Genomic DNA, 22613 nt, shown 5'->3' on the forward strand with positions numbered 1-22613 from the left:
TCTATGCGTGCTCAGATGTGCACGCTCCCTCAACTTTAACAGAGATCATTGCACACATGAATGAATGTGGTCCTCTGTAGCTCAATTGGTAGAGAGCATGGCGCTTGTAACGCCAGGGTAGTGGGTTCGGGACCACCACCATACGTAAAAATGTATGCACACGTGACTGTAAGTCGCTTTGGATAAAAGCGTCTGCTAAATGGCATATTATTATGAAGCACTCCAAAACAAAAGACAATGTAGCTCAGTTGGTAGAGCATGGCGCTTGCAACGCCAGGGTTGTGGGTTCGTTTCCCACGGGGGGACCAGTATGAAAATGTATGCACTCACTAACTCTTAAGTCGCTCTGGATAAGAAGAGCGTCTGTTAAAATGACTAAAAATGTAAAAACGAAATGAAAAAAAATTGACAAGTCATAAATTATGGTTATGATATAAAACCAAAACTTGTTTCTCACAAGTGAACTCTGCAAACAAGAATGAGTATGGTAAACAACTATAGGCCTAATTAGTAATACAATGCATTAACAGAAATTAATGTAACCAAATGACGGGGATTAACGGTACATTTACTATTTTGGTATTTTATTAGCATCCCCATTAGCTGTTGTGAAAGCAGCAGCTACTCTTCCTGGGGTCCACACAAAACATGACACATGACATAATACAGAACATTAATTAGACAAGAACAGCTCAAGGACAGAACTACATCAATTTTTTAAATGGCACACGTAGCCTACATATCAATACGTACACACAAACTATCTAGGTCAAATAGGGGAGAGGCGTTGTAACATGAGGTGTTGCTATATCTGTTTTTTGAAACCAGGTTTGCTGTTCATTTGAGAAATATGAGATGGAAGGGAGTTCCATGCAATCATGGCTCTATATAACACTGTACACGTTCTTGAATTTGTTTTGGATTTGGGGACTGTCAGACATAGTGGGCCAGACATAGTGGGCCAGACATAGTGGGCAAGACATAGTGGGTCAGACATAGTGGGCCAGACATAGTGGTCAGACATAGTGGGCCAGACATAGTGGGCCAGACATAGTGGGCCAGACATAATGGTCAGACATAGTGGTCAGACATAGTGGGCCAGACATTGTGGGCCAGACATAGTGGGTCAGACATAGTGGGCCAGACATAGTGGGTCAGACATAGTGGGTCAGACATAGTGGGCCAGACATAGTGGGCCAGACATAGTGGGCCAGACATAGTGGGCCAGACATAGTGGTCAGACATAGTGGGTCAGACATAGTGGGTCAGACATAGTGGTCAGACATAGTGGTCAGACATAGTGGGTCAGACATAGTGGGCCAGACATAGTGGGCAGACATAGTGGGTCAGACATAGTGGGTCAGACATAGAGGGTCAGACATAGTGGGCCAGACATAGTGGGCCAGACATAGTTGGTCAGACATAGAGGGTCAGACATAGTGGGCCAGACATAGTGGGCCAGACATAGTGGACAGACATAGTGGGCCAGACATTGTGGGCCAGACATAGTGGTCAGACATAGTGGGCCAGACATAGTGGGTCAGACATAGTGGGCCAGACATAGTGGGCCAGACATAGTGGGCCAGACATAGTGGGCCAGACATAGTGGTCAGACATAGTGGGCCAGACATAGTGGTCAGACATAGTGGGCCAGACATAGTGGGCCAGACATAGTGGTCAGACATAGTGGGTCAGACATAGTGGTCAGACATAGTGGTCAGACATAGTGGGTCAGACATAGTGGGCCAGACATAGTGGGTCAGACATAGTGGGCCAGACATAGTGGGTCAAACATAGTGGGTCAGACATAGAGGGTCAGACATAGTGGGCCAGACATAGTGGGCCAGACATAGTGGGTCAGACATAGTGGGCCAGACATAGTGGGCCAGACATAGTGGGCCAGACATAGTGGTCAGACATAGTGGGCCAGACATAGTGGGTCAGACATAGTGGGTCAGACATAGTGGGCCAGACATAGTGGTCAGACATAGTAGTCAGACATAGTGGGTCAGACATAGTGGGCCAGACATAGTGGGCAGACATAGTGGGCCAGACATAGTGGGTCAGACATAGTGGGCCAGACATAGTGGGTCAGACATAGAGGGTCAGACATAGTGGGCCAGACATAGTGGGCCAGACATAGTGGACAGACATAGTGGGCCAGACATTGTGGGCCAGACATAGTGGTCAGACATAGTGGGCCAGACATAGTGGGTCAGACATAGTGGGTCAGACATAGTGGGCCAGACATAGTGGGCCAGACATAGTGGGCCAGACATAGTGGTCAGACATAGTGGGCCAGACATAGTGGTCAGACATAGTGGGCCAGACATAGTGGGCCAGACATAGTGGTCAGACATAGTGGGTCAGACATAGTGGTCAGACATAGTGGTCAGACATAGTGGGTCAGACATAGTGGGCCAGACATAGTGGGTCAGACATAGTGGGCCAGACATAGTGGGTCAAACATAGTGGGTCAGACATAGAGGGTCAGACATAGTGGGCCAGACATAGTGGGCCAGACATAGTGGGTCAGACATAGTGGGCCAGACATAGTGGGCCAGACATAGTGGGCCAGACATAGTGGTCAGACATAGTGGATCAGACATAGTGGGTCAGACATAGTGGGTCAGACATAGTGGGCCAGACATAGTGGTCAGACATAGTAGTCAGACATAGTGGGTCAGACATAGTGGGCCAGACATAGTGGGCAGACATTGTGGGCCAGACATAGTGGGTCAGACATAGTGGGTCAGACATAGAGGGTCAGACATAGTGGGCCAGACATAGTGGGCCAGACATAGTGGGTCAGACATAGTGGGTCAGACATAGTGGGCCAGACATAGTGGGCCAGACATAGTGGACAGACATAGTGGGCCAGACATTGTGGGCCAGACATAGTGGTCAGACATAGTGGGCCAGACATAGTGGGTCAGACATAGTGGGTCAGACATAGTGGGCCAGACATAGTGGGCCAGACATAGTGGTCAGACATAGTGGGCCAGACATAGTGGTCAGACATAGTGGGCCAGACATAGTGGGCCAGACATAGTGGGCCAGACATAGTGGGCCAGACATAATGGTCAGACATAGTGGTCAGACATAGTGGGCCAGACATTGTGGGCCAGACATAGTGGGTCAGACATAGTGGGCCAGACATAGTGGGTCAGACATAGTGGGTCAGACATAGAGGGTCAGACATAGTGGGCCAGACATAGTGGGCCAGACATAGTGGGTCAGACATAGTGGGCCAGACATAGTGGGCCAGACATAGTGGGCCAGACATAGTGGTCAGACATAGTGGGCCAGACATTGTGGGCCAGACATAGTGGTCAGACATAGTGGTCAGACATAGTGGGCCAGACATAGTGGGTCAGACATAGTGGGTCAGACATTGTGGGCCAGACATAGTGGTCAGACATAGTAGTCAGACATAGTGGGTCAGACATAGTGGGTCAGACATAGTGGGTCAGACATAGAGGGTCAGACATAGTGGGCCAGACATAGTGGGCCAGACATAGTGGGTCAGACATAGTGGGTCAGACATAGTGGGCCAGACATAGTGGGCCAGACATAGTGGACAGACATAGTGGGCCAGACATTGTGGGCCAGACATAGTGGTCAGACATAGTGGGCCAGACATAGTGGGCCAGACATAGTGGGTCAGACATAGTGGGTCAGACATAGTGGGCCAGACATAGTGGGCCAGACATAGTGGGCCAGACATAGTGGTCAGACATAGTGGGCCAGACATAGTGGGCCAGACATAGTGGTCAGACATAGTGGTCAGACATAGTGGGTCAGACATAGTGGGCCAGACATAGTGGGTCAGACATAGTGGGCCAGACATAGTGGGTCAGACATAGTGGGTCAGACATAGTGGGTCAGACATAGAGGGTCAGACATAGTGGGCCAGACATAGTGGGCCAGACATAGTGGGTCAGACATAGTGGGCCAGACATAGTGGGCCAGACATAGTGGTCAGACATAGTGGCCCAGACATTGTGGGCCAGACATAGTGGTCAGACATAGTGGTCAGACATAGTGGGCCAGACATAGTGGGTCAGACATAGTGGGCCAGACATAGTGGTCAGACATAGTGGGCCAGACATAGTGGTCAGACATTGTGGGCCAGACATAGTGGTCAGACATAGTGGGCCAGACATAGTGGGCCAGACATAGTGGGCCAGACATAGTGGGCCAGACATTTCCGTGGGTAACTGCAACAGCCCTTCAGATAGATGGCGCTTAATAACAGGTCAGCAAGCAAATTTGTTCAAGGGCACAGGACGGCAATCTGGCCAAACAAAAAATGTATCCTGCCGACGTCTCCCCCCCCCCTATTTCCAGGGAGCGCGGCAGTGGTGAATAAATCTCCAAAGACTTGGACGGGCGCCAGGGATCTGGTGACCTATTTTCAACCAGGGAGAGAGACAGGCAACAGGCAAGCAGAGGAAAGACTCTCTTTTGTGGCTGTCTTTTTCTCTCTGCAGAATGCCACTGCTTCCAATGATTGAGACCTAGATGAGAACGCTTTATCTCGCTCTCAAATTTCGATAAGAGACCAAACATATTTTAAAAAGGCATTTGGGTGCACTGGTGAGACCTCATTAGAAGACAGGCAGTCTTCTCTGAACTGCTGCTAGGCCCCAGGTTTATTCAGCTGTGGTAGTGAAGCTTTGTGCCCTATAAAATCAATTTTGCAGTCCAGACATTAAAACGGACTACAACTATTTTCTAAAATGTGTTGAACTTAGTAGGAAATCAACTAAATGTACTGAACTTAGTAGGAAATTATTTAATTTGCCCAAGTTAATCATAAGACATTAACAAAATGCATTAGTGATTGGTATTTTCCTGCAACTTTCTGAAACGGCACAGGAATGCCCGTCTGTGTGTGTTGTGTGGTGCAAGTATGTCTCCACTTTGTGTAGCCGTTAGCGATAATGCTAATGATAACCGTCTGCTGGTAGATGGAAAGGCTTTTCCCAAAAACCTTCTCAATTAAATGTTAACTACAAAGTAGCCTATGCCTACCTGGCACAATTAAATCATGATTATTTGCATCATTCCAGTGGCCATTTGTTTTGCAAAACTCTGCAATCCCATGAGCGCTACAGAAACACCACTAACCAAACAATGGTCTCTGGCTGGTCCGCACTTGCATTAAAGGGTAACTACACCAACAATTCAGTGAAAATGTACTTGATACGATTGTGATGTTTTGTTGTCTCACCTAGCGATCTTTAGATGAATGCACTAATTGTATGTCGCTCTGGATTTATGCATAAGAGCGTCTGCTAAATTACTAAAATGTAAAAAAATCGACACTTCTTAGATTTTTCCCAGAGCTCAAAAGTGGTCTACTGATGTGGGTTAAGTGTTGTTGTGGACTCAGAACATCAAATGTTGTTTTTCTATTTTTAAAAAAGTGTGATTCTGAAAGCGAAAATCTGAAAAAATTGTGAAAACTGAAACCTGGAAAAACAAAATGGAAAAAAACGAAATTTGAGAAAAACATGAATTGAATAATAAATGAACGGATTCTAAAGGGACATAGAAGCTCCTTCAGCCTGATGGAGTTTACCAATTATCTCTCCTTCTTCCCAAAGTGTGCACTTGTTCACTTCCCTTCACTGATTTGAAAGGAAATGACAGGTGTAAGAAATATGGTGGACACTCCCACTAGCTTTTGGCTACACCAATCCAATGCGAGTGCACACTTCAGGAGAAAGGAGATATTATTGGGACACACTCCTTGGACTGATGACCTTCAGTTTATCAGCTGTGATGGTACAGGATCTGTGGATACTGGAGAACCTCAAGAGCTCTTTGTTGCTCTCAATTCAGAGGACCTTTAATATCCAGGGAAAAATACAAAATAAATTCCCCCAAAAATCCTTAGAACATTATTTGTAAGGGGAAGTGACTTGTAACATTTTAAATGATGCCCAGCGAGAAGGCGGCGTTTATTTATACGAGATTGAAGTAAATAGTGCATCAATGAGTTGCATGCGATGCAATCACCAGCTGTCGTCCTAAAGTTCATTTGGGTTTGCATCCATCTACATCAAATCTGTTATTTTGGGAAACTTTTGGCGCTGCGAGAGCTTTTCTGTGGACACGATTGATACTCTAATGAACACAACTCACTACTAAAATCTCAATAATGATACATTTTAGGCCACTGACAGATCATTAGGTCAATCCTCAATAGTCAAATTTGACTTAAAAATAATGAAATGTGTGACAACTGTGGCTGTCAAATATCCAACAAAATAAATTGTGAGGAGAGATCAGCAGAGAGAGAAATGAATTTCAGAGAGGGAGCCAGCGAAATGTCAAGAGCTAAATCCCTTAGGCCTTGAGAGAAAGACAAAAGGGTACCCGAATCCCTGGATGAGACCGAACAGAGACAGACAAAGCTCTGACATCAACCCTGATGAATCATACAGCAATGGGCTGGTGGTGCCTCAGAAATGACTGACATGCTCTCTGTAATGTAGAACACCTGTCAGATCCAAACAGCAATTCACACTGACATACATATATCTCTGTGACAGATAGGCCCAACATGATGCTCTATACATTTGAGTGAGGGAAATGTCATTGGTGGTACATTGGTGGGGCATTGGTGGTACATTGGTGGTACATTGGTGGGGCATCTGGATAGATGACAAGTTGTCTTTTAAAAAAACACATTGATGAGTTAACTAAGAATCAGAGAATATAAATGGACTTGTTCTATAGGAACAGGTCATGCCTATTGCTTAACAGTAGAAAGTGGATCATTCAGTCGACTTCCCTACTGGTCCTAGACTACAGTGACATCATCTATATGAATGCAGCTGCCACTTCATTAAAGCCGTTGGATGCAGTCTACCAATAGCGAACTGCGTTTCATTACAGACGACAGGTTTAGTAGTCTACACATCTTCAAAAATTCTCTCCCTTCCTTTTTGGGTGGCTGGGCAGCTAATAGCTATAAAACTAGACACAGGACCTCTGTTGATGCCTCTCTATTCTTAGACTGGGGGAGCAGTAAGCTGGTTTTATTAAACAATCCTTGGGAGGGGCTTCAACACCAGTGCAGCTCTGTCAGACATGGATAGACCTATTCCCTTACTGTGTCCTGCCTCACAACTACTTCCTCAACTGTCTTCATCCAAAGTTCCCAACCGCTGCCACCGCTGAGGGAACCTGGATCTTTGGCCATATGGAAACGAGAGGAGCTCCTACTTTTACATGACAAAGGGGAAGACTTTCGTAAAACCATCAGCGGACTCTAGAGAAACGTCAAGAACATGGGGCGACAGCGTAAATGGGAGACACGTGGCCTACTGTAAAAGAGCATTCATGTAGCGAATATGGCACAGTTACATTGCTTAAGTGATGTTCGAAAGAGTTTGGGTAGCATACTGTACGTGCAATAAAAACTGTTGAGGCATATGCGCTAGAATGAGTCAGTATAAGCTTCTCCTAATGAAAGGCTGATCCACAGCAGTTCAGGGTTGTGTACATTTGTAGGTGAACAAATCTGAATTGTGCTCCTTCCTGGTTACAATGGATGAACAAAAGCAGGAAACAAACATGCATTTACCACATACATACATACATACATACATACATACATACATACATACACAAGGATACATACAGTGGGGAGAACAAGTATTTGATACACTGCTTTTGCAGGTTTTCCTACTTACAAAGCATGTAGAGGTCTGTAATTTTTATCATAGGTACACTTCAACTGTGAGAGACGGAATCTAAAACAAAAATCCAGAAAATCACATTGTATGATTTTTAAGTAATTAATTTGCATTTTATTGCATGACATAAGTATTTGATCACCTACCAACCAGTAAGAATTCCGGCTCTCACAGACCTGTTAGTTTTTCTTTAAGAAGCCCTCCTGTTCTCCACTCATTACCTGTATTAACTGCACCTATTTGAACTCGTTACCTGTATAAAAGACACCTGTCCACACACTCAATCAAACAGACTCCAACCTCTCCACAATGGCCAAGACCAGAGAGCTGTGTAAGGACATCAGGGATAAAATTGTAGACCTGCACAAGGCTGGGATGGGCTACAGGACAATAGGCAAGCAGCTTGGTGAGAAGGCAACAACTGTTGGCGCAATTATTAGAAAATGGAAGAAGTTCAAGATGACGGTCAATCACCCTTGGTCTGGGGCTCCATGCAAGATCTCACCTCGTGGGGCATCAATGATCATGAGGAAGGTGAGGGATCAGCCCAGAACTACACGGCAGGACCTGGTCAATGACCTGAAGAGAGCTGGGACCACAGTCTCAAAGAAAACCATTAGTAACACACTACGCCGTCATGGATTAAAATCCTGCAGCGCATGCAAGGTCCCCCTGCTCAAGCCAGCGCATGTCCAGGCCCGTCTGAAGTTTGCCAATGACCATCTGGATGATCCAGAGGAGGAATGGGAGAAGGTCATGTGGTCTGATGAGACAAAAATAGAGCTTTATGGTCTAAACTCCACTCGCCGTGTTTGGAGGAAGAAGAAGGATGAGTACAACCCCAAGAACACCATCCCAACCGTGAAGCATGGAGGTGGAAACATCATTCTTTGGGGATGCTTTTCTGCAAAGGGGACAGGACGACTGCACCGTATTGAGGGGAGGATGGATGGGGCCATGTATCGCGAGCTCTTGGCCAACAACCTCCTTCCCTCAGTAAGAGCATTGAAGATGGGTCGTGGCTGGGTCTTCCAGCATGACAACGACCCGAAACACACAGCCAGGGCAACTAAGGAGTGGCTCCGTAAGAAGCATCTCAAGGTCCTGGAGTGGCCTAGCCAGTCTCCAGACCTGAACCCAATAGAACATCTTTAGAGGGAGCTGAAAGTCCGTATTGCCCAGCGACAGCCCCGAAACCTGAAGGATCTGGAGAAGGTCTGTATGGAGGAGTGGGCCAAAATCCCTGCTGCAGTGTGTGCAAACCTGGTCAAGACCTACAGGAAACATATGATCTCTGTAATTGCAAACAAAGGTTTCTGTACCAAATATTAAGTTCTGCTTTTCTGGTGTATCAAATACTTATGTCATGCAATAAAATGCAAATTAATTACTTAAAAATCATACAATGTGATTTTCTGGATTTTTGTTTTAGATTCCGTCTCTCACAGTTGAAGTGTACCTATGATAAAAATTACAGACCTCTACATGCTTTGTAAGTAGGAAAACCTGCAAAATCGGCAGTGCATCAAATACTTGTTCTCCCCACTGTATCTCTCCCTTGCTTACGTATCGGAGCAGCTTTTCTTTTAGAATACACAGAGACACAGACACTGTCATAAGCTCTGTTTCTTATGCCACATTAAACAATTCCGCAACCAAAAATATATCTCTGCGTAGATTTTAATGCGGTGCACCATTTAATCCAAATTTACCCAGTCAACCTCACGTCTGGTCAACAGTTAGAGTTGGTACACCAGGGATGCTAAATAAAGAACTCTCTGGGATTCTGGGAAAGAAAAAGCCATGTGGCCCATCGACATAGGACGTGATAACAGCCAATAGAGAGAATGTCTCCATACCTGGACAAACGGTGCTATTTATTTTAAATAACAACATGCACTTGAGCTTGCCATGTCTTAGAAACACAAAACTGTTTAATTTAGAAAGGGGTTGTATATTCACCATATTGCTTGTGGTCAAATTTGGAAGGCAAGCATTTTTGGTTTGAATGTCAATTTCAGGAAATGTAGGCTTAGCACACACTGGCACAACAGCACTCTAGGAAATGAAACCTTACCTGCTCCTGGAATTATGGCGAGTTTGGTTTCAGTCAGGCCCAGCTTTGCATTGTTAGCTACAGAAAAAGGTAAATATGACAGAGTCAGAATATCTGGAATCTATCAGTTCTAGACAAACATCAGGTTATCTTTGCTCTATTTCCTTACAATAGAAAGTGAATTCCAGCATCGGCTTAGAGCAAACTAACAAACCACATATGCCTTGGCTTGAATATGTACAGTGCCTTCGGAAAGTATTCAGACCCCTTGACTTTTTCCACATTTTGTTACGTTACAGCCTTATTTTGAGATGGATTAAATAAATAAAAATCCTCATCAATCTACACACAATACCCCATAATAACAAAGCGAAAACAGTTTTTTTTAGATTTTAGCAAATTTATAAAATAAAATAAACGGAAATACATTATTTACATAAGTATTCAGACCCTTTGCTATGAGACATGAAATTGAGCTCAGGTGCATCCTGTTTCCATTGATCATCCTTGAGATGTTTCTACAACTTGATTGGAGTCCACCTGTGGGAAATTCAATTGATTGGACATGATTTGGAAAGGCACACACCTGTCTATATAAGGTCTCACAGTTGACAGTGCATGTCAGAGCAAAAACCAAGCCATGAGGTCGAAGGAATTGTCTGTAGAGCTCCAAGACAGGATTGTGTCAAGGCGGAAGAAGTTTTGAGCCACCAAGACTCTTCCTAGAGCTGGCCGCCCGGCCAAACTGAGCAATTGGGGGAGAAGGGCCTTGATCAGGGAGGTGACCAAGAACCCGATGGTCACTCTGACAGAGCTCTAGAGCTCCTCTGTGGAGATGGGAGAACCTTCTAGAAGGACAACCATCTCTGCAGCACTCCATCAATCAGGCCTTTATGGTAGAGTGGCCAGACGGAAGCCACTCCTCAGTAAAAGGCACATGACAGCCCACTAGGAGCCAAAATGCACCTAAAGACTCTCAGACCATGAGAAACCAAGATTAGACTATTTGGCCTGAATGCCAAGCGTCAAGTCTGGAGGAAACCTGGCACCATCCCTACGGTGAAGTATGGTGGTGGCAGCATCATGCTGTGGGGATGTTTTTCAGCGGCAGGGACTGGGAGACTAGTCAGGATCGAGGTAAAGATGAGCGGAGCAAAGTACAGAGAGATCCTTGATGAAAACCTGCTCCAGAGTGCTCAGGTCCTCAGACTGGGGTGAAGGTTCACTCTTCCAACAGGACAACGACCCTAAGCACACAGCCAAGACAATGCAGGAGTGGCTTCGGGACAAGTCTCTGAATGTCCTTGAGTGGCCCAGCCAGAGCCCGGACATGAACCCGATCGAACATCTCTGGAGAGACCTGAAAATAGCTGTGCAGCGACCCTCCCCATCCAACCTGACAGAGCTTGAGAGGATCTGCAGAGAAGAATGAGAGAAACTCCCCAAATACAGGTGTACCAAGCTTGTAGAGTCATAACCAAGAAGACTCTAGGCTGTAATTGCTGCCGAAGGTGCTTCAACAAAGTACTGAGTAAAGGGTCTGAATACTTATGTAAATGTGATAGTTCTATTTTTCATTTTTTATAAATTAGCAACAATTTCTAAAAACCAGTTTTTGCTTTGTCATTTTGGGGTATTGTGTGTAGATTGATGAGGGGAATAAATTATGTATATACAAATACATTTTAGAATAAGGCTGTAACCTAACAAAATCTGGAAAATGTAAAGGGGTCTGAATAGTTTCCAAAGGCACTGTGTATTTAGAGTGACTTATGCAAGTCGGTAGCCTATACAGTGAATCCATAGCAGGAAGGTAAGCCTGTTCATGTCCTGCCAATAAATATAATATAATATAATAATGCGGAAACATCTTTTTTCTTTAGTTCACCAGTTGAAGTGTCCTGGGGTAAGGAAATGTTTTGGGGGATTTTCAAGTCCCCTAGTTGAGCACCCGATTCCCCTTTTTGTTTGAAGCTGGGCTGAAGCGCGTTTGGGTGCACTTTCTTACCATTGCAGGTGTCGTTTAGAAACAAGGGAAATATGGAATACTGTATGTCTACTTGTTTGTTGCGAAAACAAGGGAAATATGGAATACTGCATGTCTACTTGTTTGTTGTAAAAACAAGGGAAATATGGATTACTGCATGTCTACTTGTTTGTTGCGAAAACAAGGGAAATGTGGAATACTGAATGTCTACTTGTTTGTTTGCGAAAACAAGGGAAATATGGATTACTGCATGTCTACTTGTTTGTTTGCGAAAACAAGGGATATATGGAATACTGAATGTCTACTTTTTCTTTTGCGAAAACAAGGGAAATATGGAATACTGCATGTCTACTTGTTTGTTGTGAAAACAAGGGAAATATGGAATACTGCATGTCTACTTGTTTGTTGTGAAAACAAGGGAAATTTGGAATACTGCATGTCTACTTGTTTGTTGCGGGAAAAAAGGGAAATATGGAATACTGCATATCTACTTGATTGTTGCGAACACCAGGGAAATATGGAATACTGCATGTCTACTTGTTTGTTGAGAAAAACCAGGGAAACAAACGAGCTGCTGTGTGAGTCTCCATCCCTACACAGGGTGTGAAATGTGACATGAGTGACTTTTTGGTAGGGATGCACAACATCTTCATATCGGTAACAGACGGCAATGGCTAAAAACATATCTGTCATTTCGTTGTTGCGTCCCTACTTTTGTGTTTATCTTCTGGTTTACAGGCCACAGAAATGCTGCAGGTATCTTTACTGTCAGTAAAGAGGGGATTATACCTTCTAGGTTGTAAATGTTTTCTGCACTCATCCTGGCACCGATAACCACACAGCTACTGAGCAGCCCTTAGTTTCATCCCTCACTAAAACAATGACAACCCCTATCGCTGTCGACAGTTGATTCATTCAGAGAGGACTCTTCAGTCACTCAGTCTGGCATGCATGATCACATCTGCGGTGTTATGATGCCATGAAACTTTAAAGCCACTTTCATCTGTGAACACCCCCCCCCCCCCTCCCCCCCATGCTTAAAATAGCTCCCCTGCCTTTAGCTCTGACTAATAAAACGATCAGAGAACATGTGTGAAAGCATATGGAATATCGCCTCTCTCATACGGCGAAGGGGAGTGACGTGTTAGAAACGAGGAACAGATTTAACTCTGAGGCTGAGAGAAACATTGCACACGCTGACATCTGTTCCTTGGCAATTTAAAGACGGTGTGTTGATTCGCTCCAGCAAATGGAAGCCGTGTGAATCTCACTAGAAGGGACTAGTCATGCTCGACGAGGACAACAACATGTACATTCAACAACAATTACAGTGATGTTTTTAGATCGGCATTCATCTTACACATATCATTATGCTAAATCAAACCATCAGTAAATGAATCAACCAACTGCCATAGTCTAATCTCTCAATGTGGGAAACTAAATATAGGTCTAGTACATTCTACTAGATCTGTTCTGTACAGTCTACTCATTCATCAGGGCATGTGGGGGCATGTACCCTCTCTTATATCTGCTCGGTGATCATTTGTCAACTAGAGAATTACAGTATTTGGAAAAACATGTCCATAACTCTGCTGAACAGGAATGTTGTCACGTCTCATAATGGACCCAGCACAAAGACAGTGTGTCAACACTTTGTTTTACTAGTATGAATCATTGGAGGCTCTAGAGAAATGCTAGCTGTCTTTACTGTAATGTCTATGTTACACCCCTATATATTATTCATTTAGCCACACTCTCTTATCCAGAGCGACTTACAGGAACAATTAGGGTTAAGTGCCTTGCTCAAGGGCACATCAACAGCTTTTTCACCTAGTCGGCTCTGGTATTCGAACCAGTGACCTTTCTGTTACTGGCCCAAGGCTCTAAGAGCGTCTGCTAAATGACTAAAATGTAAATGTAAATGTAGGCTACCTGCTACCTGTGTGTACCTGTTTTAGATACAAGCACCTGATCACCCATTTTAAAACAATGGGTTACTTACAGGCAATTCTGATGTCACAGGACAGAGCCATCTCCAGACCCCCACCAAGGGCAGCTCCATCGATAGCTGCGATCGTTGGCATGGGCAGATTACCTACATAGAGACGGGACGGGGGGGGGGGTATTTGTCAAATGGAGTATGATGGAAAACATTTTTCTCCAGCAGACACAAAGAAAATAAAGAAAACATGGTGTACTCTCTTCAGATCATCTCTCTGAAGACTTGTCTCACACACATCCACAATATAAAACAATACAAATGAAAGAGGTATAAATGACGACGCTACGAATTAGCAATGTGTCCTTAGCCCTCGATCACAGTAGTGTAAAATGTGTACAGGCGATATGACTAAATCTCCCTGAAGCACTAAAGCTTATAGCCAATGTTTAAATACATTGGTATGGGTTTATGTCATCTTTAAAACAAAGCAACTTCGTGTATGGATTTTTTGTGAAAGAACAGAGACGTAGGGAAACCTGGATGCATCAGGATAAAAGTATGAGGCATGTATAGACTATCAGCTTCTCTAAACGATGTAGGTAGTGTGGCATCTGAGTGTTAATCCCATATAGCCCTAGTGCCCTCAAACTCAACCCCTCAAAGCCAGTTCCACTGTGTTTTTTTCATTGTTCTTTTGTAATCAGGGACTGATTTAGACCTGGAAAACCAGGTGGGTGCAATTAATTATCAGGTAGAAGAGAAAACCAGCGGGCTCCGGACCTCGTGGGGTAAGAGTTTAACACCCCTTGGCCTAGTGAATAACAAGGCTCTAAAAATGGAATAAAATGAGTCATCTCATTCCAGTCCACCTGGCATGAATTTATAACCACAGGAAATGAACAAGACAAAATTATCATCAATGAATAGAATGGATTCGAGGATGATGAAATGATTCATGTGCTGCTTTGTGAACATGAAACAATTTGGGACATTATGTCCGCTTGGCGGACTAGGAGAGAAAACCAGACTCATTTGTGTGAAATACTAGGGCCGGGACGATACTAGTTAATATCGTGGAAAGGAAACAAAACACAAAGCGGATTTAACTTCTTTAGGAAAACATCCCTAATGTTGGAAACAAACATTATGTTGTCATCCAGTCAAATTTATAAATTTTCCAAGCTATAAGACACAATATTTTACATACAGCAGGTTTTTAACCCTTTAGAGTCGATGTCCGTGCCCCCGCGAAAAATCGAATTAGCATAATACAAAGATCCCCATCAGAATCCGTCAGTTTGAAGGACCAAAGTGTTTGGTCTGCTTCCTGTTTTCATCAGAATCCGTCTGTTTAAAGTACCAAAGTGTTTGGTCTGCTTCCTGTTTTCATCAGAATCCGTCTGTTTAAAGTACCAAAGTGTTTGGTCTGCTTCCTGTTTTCATCAGAATCCGTCTGTTTGAAGGACCAAAGTGTTTGGTCTGCTTCCTGTTTTCATTTTGGGATTGGAAGAAATTTTGCGATACTGGTATCGTCCCGGCCCTATAAAATACAGTACCAGTTAAAAGTTTGGACACACCTACTCATTCACGGGTTTTTCTTAATTTTTTACTATTTTCTATGTTATAGAATAGTAGTGAAGACATCAAAACTATGAAATAACACATATGGAATCATGTAGTAACCAAAAAAGTGTTAAACAAATCAAAACACATTTTATATTTGAGATTCTTCAAAGTCGCCACCCTTTGCCTTGATGACAGCTTTGCACATTCTTGGCATTCTCTCAACCAGCTTCATGAGGTAGTCACCTGGAATGCATTTCAATTAACAGGTGTGCCTTCTTAAAAGTTAATTTGTGGAATTTATTTCCTTCTTAATGCGTTTGAGCCAATCAGTTGTGTTGTGACAAGGTAGGGTTGGTATACAGAAGATAGCCCTATTTGGTAAAAGACCAAGTCCATATTATGGCAAGAACAACTCAAATAAGCAAAGAGAAACGACAGTCTATCATTACTTTAAGACATGAAGGTCAGTCAATACGGAAAATGTCAAGAACTTCGAAAGTTTCTACAAGTGCAGTCACAAAAACCATCAAGAGCTATGATGAAACTGGCTCTCATGAGGACAGCCACAGGAAAGGAAGACCCAGAGTTACCTCTGCTGCAGAGGACAAGTTCATTAGAGTTACCAGCCTCAGAAATCGGCAATTAACTGCACCTCAGATTGCAGCCCAAATAAATGCTTCACAGAGTTCAAGTAACAGACACATCTCAACATCAACTGTTCAGAGGAGACTGCGTGAATCAGGCCTTCATGGTCGAATTGCTGCAAAGAAACCACTACTGAAGGATACCAATAAGAAGAAGAGACTTGCTTGGGCCAAGAAACACGCGCAATGGACATTAGACCGGTGGAAATCTGTCCTTTGGTCTGATGAGTCCAAATGTGAGATTTTTAGTTCCAACCTCAGTGTTTTTGTGAGACGCAGAGTAGGTGAACGGATGATCTCTGCATGTGTGGTTCCCACCGTGAAGCATGTAGGAGGAGGTGTGATGGTGTGGGGGTGCTTTGCTGGTGACTTATTTAGAATTCAAGGCACACTTAACCAGCATGGCTACCACAGCATTCTGCAGCGATACGCCATCCCATCTGGTTTGCGCTTTGTGGGACTATTATTTGTTTTTCAACAGGACAATGACCCAAAACACACCTCCAGGATGTGTAAGGGCTATTTGACCAAGAAGGAGAGTGATGGAGTGCTCCATCAGATGACCTGACCTCCACAATCACCCGACCTCCACCCAATAGAGATGGTTTGGGATGAGTTGGACCGCAGAGTGAAGGAAAAGCAGCTAACAAGTGCTCAGCATATGTGGGAACTCCTTCAAGACTGTTGGAAAAGCATTCCAGGTGACTACCTCATGAAGCTGGTTGAGAAAATGCCAAGAGTGTGCAAAGCTGTCATCAAGGCAAAGGGTGGCTACTTTGAAGAATCTCAAATATAAAATATATTTTGATTTGTTTAACACTTTTGGGGTTACTACTATGTGCTATTTCATAGTTTTGATGTCTTCACTATTATTCTACAATGTAGAAAATAGTAAAAAATAAAGAAAAACCCTTGAATGAGTAGGTGTGTCCAAACTTTTGACTGGTACTGTACGTCGTCATCGATTCCCTCACCAAGTTCTGAGATTAGTGCCCTTGCTTTGGACACAAAGGGTCCCACTTCACTTTGGTGCATTTTGGCCCGCTCTTTAAGGTCCGCACCTGTACAGAGAAAACAACATGTCATAATCATACTTGCAAAAACATTTTTTTTGTGTGTGTGTGCATCAGTAGAATGCATTACATTTGCCTGAATCCAATAAATCTTCTAATAGAATGAAAATGTGAAACATTTTCTGTTTTTCAGCCAGTATCTAGGCTACGACATAGGTTACATCAATTGGTGAGGAGTTACAGACAGCATAAAAGCAACAATGATTTACACAGATTATGGCTACCGATAAACTGATTCCACACCCGTGATTTCTAAAAAAAATAAAAATAATAATACATGCAGGAAATATTCAAAAATACACATATAAATATTGGCCTTTTAAATTAACGACATACCCATTGAATTATTAAGAATATCACTTACACAGTAAATGCATCAAGGACACAGTTCAAACTGTCTAACCCCATCATCACCCAAAATATTAAGCTGTTGTGTACCTGCACAGAATATCCCAGGCACCATACTACAAATGATGACAGTCCGCACTTTGTTGTTCTTTTTCACACTCTCCACAGCCTCAGTCATCTAACAGAGAACACAATCATGATGAAAATGGGTGCTAATAACAGCCATACTTGATCTAGGCTACCTCACTGATGTCCATACATACCCTAATCACAAGGTTTTTGCTGATGGCATTTTTTTGCTTTGGTCGATTGATCCCAAAGACGACAATCCCTAAAAGATAGATAACATGTTAGAACCACAGAGAGGGGACCATGAATAACAGACAGAGAGGACCATGAATAACAGACAGAGAGGACCATGAATAACAGACAGAGAGGACCATGCATAACAGACAGAGAGGGGACCATGAATAACAGACAGAGAGGGGGCCATGAATAACAGACAGAGAGGGGACCATGAATAACAGACAGAGAGGACCATGAATAACAGACAGAGAGGGGACCATGAATAACAGACAGAGAGGGGACCATGAATAACAGACAGAGAGGGGACCATGAATAACAGACAGAGAGAGGACCATGATTAACAGACAGAGAGGGGACCATGAATAACAGACAGAGAGGGGACCATGAATAACAGACAGGGAGGACCATGAATAACAGACAGAGAGGGACCATGAATAACAGACAGAGAGGACCATGTGTAACAGACAGAGAGGGGACCATGAATAACAGACAGAGAGGGGACCATGAATAACAGACAGAGAGGGGACCATGAATAACAGACAGAGAGGGGACCATGAATAACAGACAGAGAGAGGACCATGAATAACAGACAGAGAGGGGACCATGAATAACAGAACAGAGAGGACCATGAATAACAGACAGAGAGGGGACCATGAATAACAGACAGAGAGGGGACCATGAATAACAGACAGGGAGGACCATGAATAACAGACAGAGAGGGACCATGAATAACAGACAGAGAGGGACCATGAATAACAGACAGAGAGGGGACCATGAATAACAGACAGAGAGGGGACCATGAATAACAGACAGAGAGGGGACCATGAATAACAGACAGAGAGGGACCATGAATAACAGACAGAGAGGACCATGAATAACAGACAGAGGGGACCATGAATAACAGACAGAGGGGACAATGAATAACAGACAGAGAGGGGACCATGAATAACAGACAGAGAGGGGACCATGAATAACAGACAGAGAGGGGACCATGAATAACAGACAGAGAGGGGACCATGAATAACAGACAGAGAGGGGACCATGAATAACAGACAGAGAGGGGACCATGAATAACAGACAGAGAGGGGACCATGAATAACAGACAGAGAGGGACCATGAATAACAGACAGAGAGGGGACCATGAATAACAGACAGAGAGGGGACCATGAATAACAGACAGGGAGGGACCATGAATAACAGACAGAGAGGGACCATGAATAACAGACAGAGAGGGGACCATGAATAACAGACAGAGAGGGGACCATGAATAACAGACAGAGAGGGGACCATGAATAACAGACAGAGAGGGGACCATGAATAACAGACAGAGAGGGACCATGAATAACAGACAGAGAGGACCATGAATAACAGACAGAGGGGACCATGAATAACAGACAGAGAGGACCATGAATAACAGACAGAGAGGGACCATGAATAACAGACAGAGAGGGACCATGAATAACAGACAGAGAGGGACCATGAATAACAGACAGAGAGGGACCATGAATAACAAACATGATATATGATATAATATAGTACAGTACCATGATATAATATAGTACAGTACCATAGTACTATGATATAATATAGTACAGTACCATAGTACTATGATATAATATAGTACAGTACCATAGTACTATGATATAATATAGTACAGTACCATAGTACTATGATATAATATAGTACAGTACCATGATATAATATAGTACAGTACCATAGTACTATGACATAATATAGTACAGTACCATAGTACTATGATATAATATAGTACACCCATAGTACTATGATATAATATAGTACAGTACCATAGTACTATGATATAATATAGTACACCCATAGTACTATGATATAATAATTTGTAGCATTTGTGTTGAGATGAAACAATCATTGTGAGCAGTTGATATTGACATTGCTTCCAGTCCCCTAAATAACCCTTCTGGATGTATTTAGGTTTGTTTTGTTTTGGTCCATTTAAAGCCGACAAATGGTAAGGTCTTTGTCTTACTTGAACAGTGGAAGGCATGCGTTTGCTCATCATTATATTTTCTCCTAAGCAGTGGGAGAACAGTCATTTACAGTCATGGACCACCATTACTTTTATTGCAATACTGATTGAATGTAGCCAGGAAGGGCATAAAGAATAATAAAACAAAGTTTCAAAGTAATGGAAATGCCACTTTACCTAACTTATTCTGGAGAAAAACTAAATTATCCCATTGTACCTGTTCAAGCTGATTATCTGTTCTTAGTTCACCAACCGCCATCATTTTCAGATGTGCAAAATTCCAAGTTCTGTGGTTGATAAGAGTCCCCTGTAGCTCAGTTGGTAGAGCATGGCGCTTGCAACGCCAGGGTTGTGGGTTCGTTTCCCACGGGGGGCCAGTATGAAAAAATGTATGCACTCACTAAACTGTAAGTCGCTCTGGATAAGAGCGTCTGCTAAATGACTAAAATGTAAATATAATACGGAAATTATATAATCTGGTGTGGCATAAATCAATATAGACATCACCATTACTTACTAGGTCTGTGATCATCAAATTTTATTGGTCACATGCGCCGAATACAACAGGTGCAGACATTACAGTGAAATGCTTACTTACAGCCCTTAACCAACAAAATATTGAATACCATCAATAATATTATGGCACTGTGCCCCAGAGGCTCATGGGAATGTATTATTGGTTCCATGTCTCTAAACAGAAGGCAATGGCCATGGGTGAATCTCAAAAATGTTTTCCTGGATTCCTCCAGGATTTTCCTTGCCTCCTCAATCAAATCAAATCAATTTGTATTCGTCACATGCGTCGAATACAACAGGTGTAGACCTTACCGTGAAATGCGTACTTACAAACCCTTAACCAACAATGCAGTTTTAAGAAAAATAAGAGTTAAGAAAATATTTACTAAATAAAACTAACGTTTTATTTTGAGAAGTAGGCAAGGAATTGAGCAAAATACTTTTGACATTCACTGGCAAGTCCTGGACTGGGGATTGAAGGGACAATAGCAAACAGCAAACTCATCATTTATATTGACATGGGACACCCTTAGGACAAGATCACAAGGGTGGGAGGTGGTGAGATTTTGCAAGAGTCAAGAAATTGACACTGACAAACACCTTGCAGTCAGTTTGAGCATGGATGTTGTGGGCATTTCCATTGAAAAAGTTTTAAAGGGCTTTGCTAATAATAATAATAAGCCATTTAGCAGACGCTTTTATCCAAAGCGACTTACAGTCATGCGTGCATACATTTTTGTGTATGGGTGGTCCCGGGGATCGAACCCACTACCTTGGCGTTACAAGCGCCATGCTCTACCAGCTGAGCTACAGAGGACCACATTGCTACTTACTTGACTTCTGGATAGTTATCTCTGACATTGCTAGAGAAAACGTGACAAATATTTTTGGAGAGATGATTTATCTAGATTTACAATTGGATCAGTTGGGAATCTTTTTACCAAAAATAGCCTCCCGAAAAATTACAAAAATAAAGACAATAATGGCCGTTTTCAAGCTTTCTTCAGTGTTGTGTGTCAGTCATTCAAATCCTCTTTTTATAATAATAATATGCCATTTAGCAGACGCTTTTATCCAAAGCGACTTACAGTGATGCGTGAATACATTTTTATGTATGGGTGGTCCCGGGGATCGAACCCACTACCTTGCTCTACCAGTTGAGCTACAGAGGACCATTAGCCAATAGGTCATGCATGTGATTAGTGGTTTCACCACAGCATTAATTTTGCAGTCTACACTAGTGACATAGGATTCGTTCTCGACGTTTTCTTTCAACGTTTGGTAATTAGGACATTGTAACAACTATTGAGGAACAATGTTTCTCTTTCAAGGATTAGGCATTTTAACATTGTTTTGACAAGTTATGACGTTGAGCAACAGATAGCGTAGCAGCTAACAGAGCAGCTTTATCTGCAGGCAACTCAAACGTGTCGCGTTTAGTTGTTATAGCTATTTGATTTGGCAACACTTTCTGAAACAAAGTCGTCTTACACCATCAACACGATTTGGGATTGTTTTATACACTAATTGCAATGGCTAGCTACCTGAATCTTCTCCGTCCAGATATCTAATGCTCAAGTCATCCTTAATATCGGAGCTGTAATGACGGGTCGCTCCATTGCTTGTCGGACGAATGCACAGTAGTTTGTTGTTGAGGACATTGTGCAAAGACTTCGCATGCTCCGGCAATCTGCGCACTCCCTCGAGGGTACCCGTTTGGGGTCGAATAGCTTGCAGAAGAACTCGGCACCCCACAAGAACCGCCATACTGTCGTGCTGCAGTGTTGTTTTGACTTTCAACTTTGAACCGAGTGTGACGTGTGTTGATCACGTGACTAGCCACACAATAGTATTCCCTCTGCTAGCTACAGCAATACAATAATGCTATCTCCATAATTGTTAAAACATTTTTTTAAATAAAAACTTCTAAATCCATCACTTTTACCTGTGTATCTTCGTCGAGTGCGTAATAACACTACAGTGAAATTCTGAGCTATGGCACGAACGCATTTTTGCCCAAACATGCATTATATGGGCAAAAACAAAGCAACTTGAATGGTTGCTTGCGCTCAGAATGCATTGGTCTCAGGTTGTCCATCAAACCATCAAAGAGTGATTCCACCAACAAAACGTAAACACTGCAGTGTGCTGTATCACATTACATTATCACATGGTAACTGCCCTTGGTCCTGTATGCAGTGCTCAAGGAATGACATTCCATGAAAGTAACCAGTTTGGCTACTAGAAAACATGACTGTGCATGACTCCATTGTTCTCCTATGGCTTAGTTTCATAGTTATGATGGATTAAGAAAGACAGTTGTATTAATCTCATTAAGGTACGCTATTCATGAAAATCAAGTGGTATTTCATTAATTGAAATGACTGAGACTGGAGTCTTGAAACAAGTATTTCGGTAGTACCCCAGTCAGCCAGTGAAGGAATGTAGACATGCCAAC

The 22613-nt window shown here is 43.0% G+C and overlaps 1 protein-coding gene across 1 annotated transcript in view; it reads right to left on the reverse strand.

The window, feature by feature from the left end:
• The window catches only part of auh (AU RNA binding protein/enoyl-CoA hydratase), a 50752-nt gene extending 28790 nt beyond the window's left edge, over nt 1-21962 (reverse strand). The window contains exons 1-6 of the mRNA XM_084158989.1: nt 21700-21962; nt 17592-17659; nt 17419-17506; nt 16882-16968; nt 13758-13850; nt 9790-9846 (exon numbers count right to left, since the gene is read on the reverse strand). Coding sequence (XP_084015115.1) covers nt 9790-9846; nt 13758-13850; nt 16882-16968; nt 17419-17506; nt 17592-17659; nt 21700-21922 — 616 coding nt within the window. The 5' untranslated portion in view covers nt 21923-21962. The remainder of the gene's footprint in view (nt 1-9789; nt 9847-13757; nt 13851-16881; nt 16969-17418; nt 17507-17591; nt 17660-21699) is intronic.
• Between the last annotated feature and the right edge of the window lie 651 nt (nt 21963-22613).

The sequence above is a fragment of the Coregonus lavaretus genome (genome assembly GCF_964263955.1).
Source record: "Coregonus lavaretus genome assembly, chromosome: 4".
NCBI lineage: Eukaryota > Metazoa > Chordata > Actinopteri > Salmoniformes > Salmonidae > Coregonus > Coregonus lavaretus.